Genomic DNA, 2,748 nt, shown 5'->3' with positions numbered 1-2,748 from the left:
TAAACACGCCCCTTGTATAGGTGACTATTGCAATAGCAGAGCCAGGGAGGGCCCAAAAGCTCATCAACATTCCCCCGATATTTACGGATTGTAATATCCATGGATAATGGACGATTATTACTTTTTTAATATGAAAAATCATTACACGACTTCACATAAATGTTGTATTTACAACATGTCAACTTGAAGGCATGGTTAAAGAGACTTACCCGGGCGAAGGGGTCTAGCTATCACTAAATTGCAGAGGGGGCTTAGTACCCTAACCTGGAATGCAATTTTGTATGATCAACCATTATAGTTATACTCTATAACATTATGTTATAGCATTGGTTATAAATATATATACATATTATGTAGGTATCTAATTAAATAATCAGGATTTTAATGTCCACAAGGAGAAATATGTATTAAAACATTTTAATTTTTGGAATATCTTGGGGTTATGGCTCCAGTGCCCGATGTCAATAATTGTATAATATACATGACACGATTGGGAAATCATGAGTTTCGAATTGATGTGGCAATTAATTTGTTGACATTATTTTAAATTAAGTATTTACGAATACTAATAATTAATATTATATTGCTGAAGTAATACTAATCTAGACAATAAAATAATTCCATTCCCCTATTATTACTTAATTTGTTTACCATTATAATATGCGTTGGCTAAATATATTTTATCATACGTATGTTTTTTGGTTCCTCACGACAAGCCAAACACTTCAATTCAAAATTGTTAGACTAATATTTAATATTTATAATTTATACCAAAATATATAAGATAGCTGGTGTGTACCTACTAAAATAATATATTGTTGCTACTAGCTCTGATTTAAGAATAGACTATGTTATTATTGCGTAACAGGTCGTAAAAATGTCGATTGACGAAAATGAAGACCGACCGGAATCGGCCGAACGAGCCATTCAAGTGACAAACTGCACAATATACGTCGGACGCGTAGGAATCGTCATTGACCCGCGTCTCAACTCCGATTGTACCAGTATTGCGAGGACACGCGCAACCGAAGACCGTGACGGGTCCTCCGTGAATACGTCTTCAAAACAGACGGATTTCGTTAGTGTTCGCAGCACAAGTACCTACTTTATAATAGTATCAGTAATTTTTCCTTATATACCCTCTCATCGGTATAATATCATGTTGTACACGTCACATTTTCAGAGCTTCGCAGCCAGCGCCAATCTACCACCACGCCGTACGCGGCCCGATCGAAGACAACAAAATTCGGGCTGACAAGTCGGCAGAAGTCGGTCTGTCATCATCCGGCCACGTCGCAACTGCCGTGTTGTCTGCATGGCGTTGGCCGGTGTAATTATGAGGCGCGGTTCGGCGCCGGAAGCGATAACTACATCGCCGGAACCGACGACTGCAACGCCGCCGCTCGGAACGGTGGTCTGTTGCGCCGGAACAGCAGCGGACGTTCGACGATCTGGGGGACCCAGAACGGCGGCCGATTGTCCCCGCTGAGGTTGGGGTCCCGGGACCAGAATTTCGGGAAGTCTAACTGGTCGACGCCGTCCAAGATACCGGTGCCCTATTTGAGCCAGCCCAAACCTCCCGCGAGACAAGACAGGCCGGTGGACCTGTACGTCGGTTCCAGGCTTCCCGTGCCCGTTCGACCAGGGCCGGCGGCGGCGCGGATTCTCCGGATCGACCGTACTGGTGACGTGCGGCAGTTCGTCACTGCTGACAAGTTACCCGAAACCGACGACAATCCAGACGACACCGACGATAAGCCAGACGATACCAAAGACAAACCAGCAGACGACACCGACGACAGGCCAGATGACACCGACGACAAGCAAGACGACAAGCCAGACGACAATCCAGAAGACAATCTAGACGACAAGCCAGACGACACCGACGACAAGCCAAATGACGTCGTTGACTTGCTTGACTACGATGGCACGGCGGTCGAGCCCAGACAGCCGTGCGAGCACATCAACGAGTCGGCCGCGAGCGCGACGTCTAAACTGGGGTACCATTCACAGGCGCTGGACGACCGAAGCTCGACCACGGGTTCTGAACCGGCGGCCGTCGAAAGTGACAGCCTGTCCGACGCTTCTGACCATTGGTCCCTGAAGTCGGTCGACCAAGACGAGTCAGGCATGACAGTTCCGACCTTAAAACCCGTTATAGATGACGACGACTATTCAGCTATATAATGCTATATAATGCTCATAGTAGTGGCCATCAGAGTGTTACAATGTTGGATGAGATTTTACTTTAATATTTTGTGTATGACGGATTTATATATAATATAATTTATATTGTGTATATTATATTATAATATAATATCAATATTGTGTTTCTAATCAATACCATTAGCTTTGTACCGTTTTCTATCGATGAGTTAGGTTGTTACTTATAATTACAATAGTATAATATTATAATAATAATTATTATAAAATTCATATAATAATAATAATAATAATAATAATAATAATAATATTCCATGTTTTATGCAAAATTTCATATTCAAATCGTCCAATATCGCATGGTAAATTAATAAGATATATTTTCTATTTATTATTTAATTAATTAATAAAAATATCAACAATTTAACTTATTTTATAATAGGTATTTTTACTGTCAACTGCTTCAATAAGCCATAATATTACTTGAAGTATGAAATCATGTTTTTATGTCATATATTTTCTTCACAAATGCGCCCTCTTAAGATTAACGTATATTTTTTAATAAAAAATAAATTACTGATCGTCATA

General features: G+C 40.8%; 1 protein-coding gene across 2 annotated transcripts; it reads left to right on the top strand.

The window, feature by feature from the left end:
* Positions 1–739: 739 nt before the first annotated feature.
* Positions 740–2,331, top strand: LOC100575203. Of its 2 annotated transcripts, XM_008186994.2 has the most exons (3): positions 745–791; positions 869–1,097; positions 1,184–2,331. In XM_008186994.2, the coding sequence occupies exons 2-3, from the start codon at positions 878–880 to the stop codon at positions 2,185–2,187; spliced, it is 1,224 nt and encodes a 407-aa protein (XP_008185216.1). In that variant the 5' UTR covers positions 745–791; positions 869–877; the 3' UTR covers positions 2,188–2,331. The 2 variants fall into 2 exon arrangements, with proteins under 2 accessions (XP_003246022.1, XP_008185216.1); XM_003245974.2 differs by having other exon boundaries at positions 740–1,097; positions 1,184–2,295.
* The last annotated feature ends 417 nt before the right edge of the window (positions 2,332–2,748 follow it).

This window comes from Acyrthosiphon pisum, chromosome X (assembly GCF_005508785.2).
Source record: "Acyrthosiphon pisum isolate AL4f chromosome X, pea_aphid_22Mar2018_4r6ur, whole genome shotgun sequence".
NCBI classification, from domain to species: Eukaryota; Metazoa; Arthropoda; class Insecta; order Hemiptera; family Aphididae; genus Acyrthosiphon; species Acyrthosiphon pisum.
This window is presented reverse-complemented; position numbering and strand designations above follow the sequence as displayed.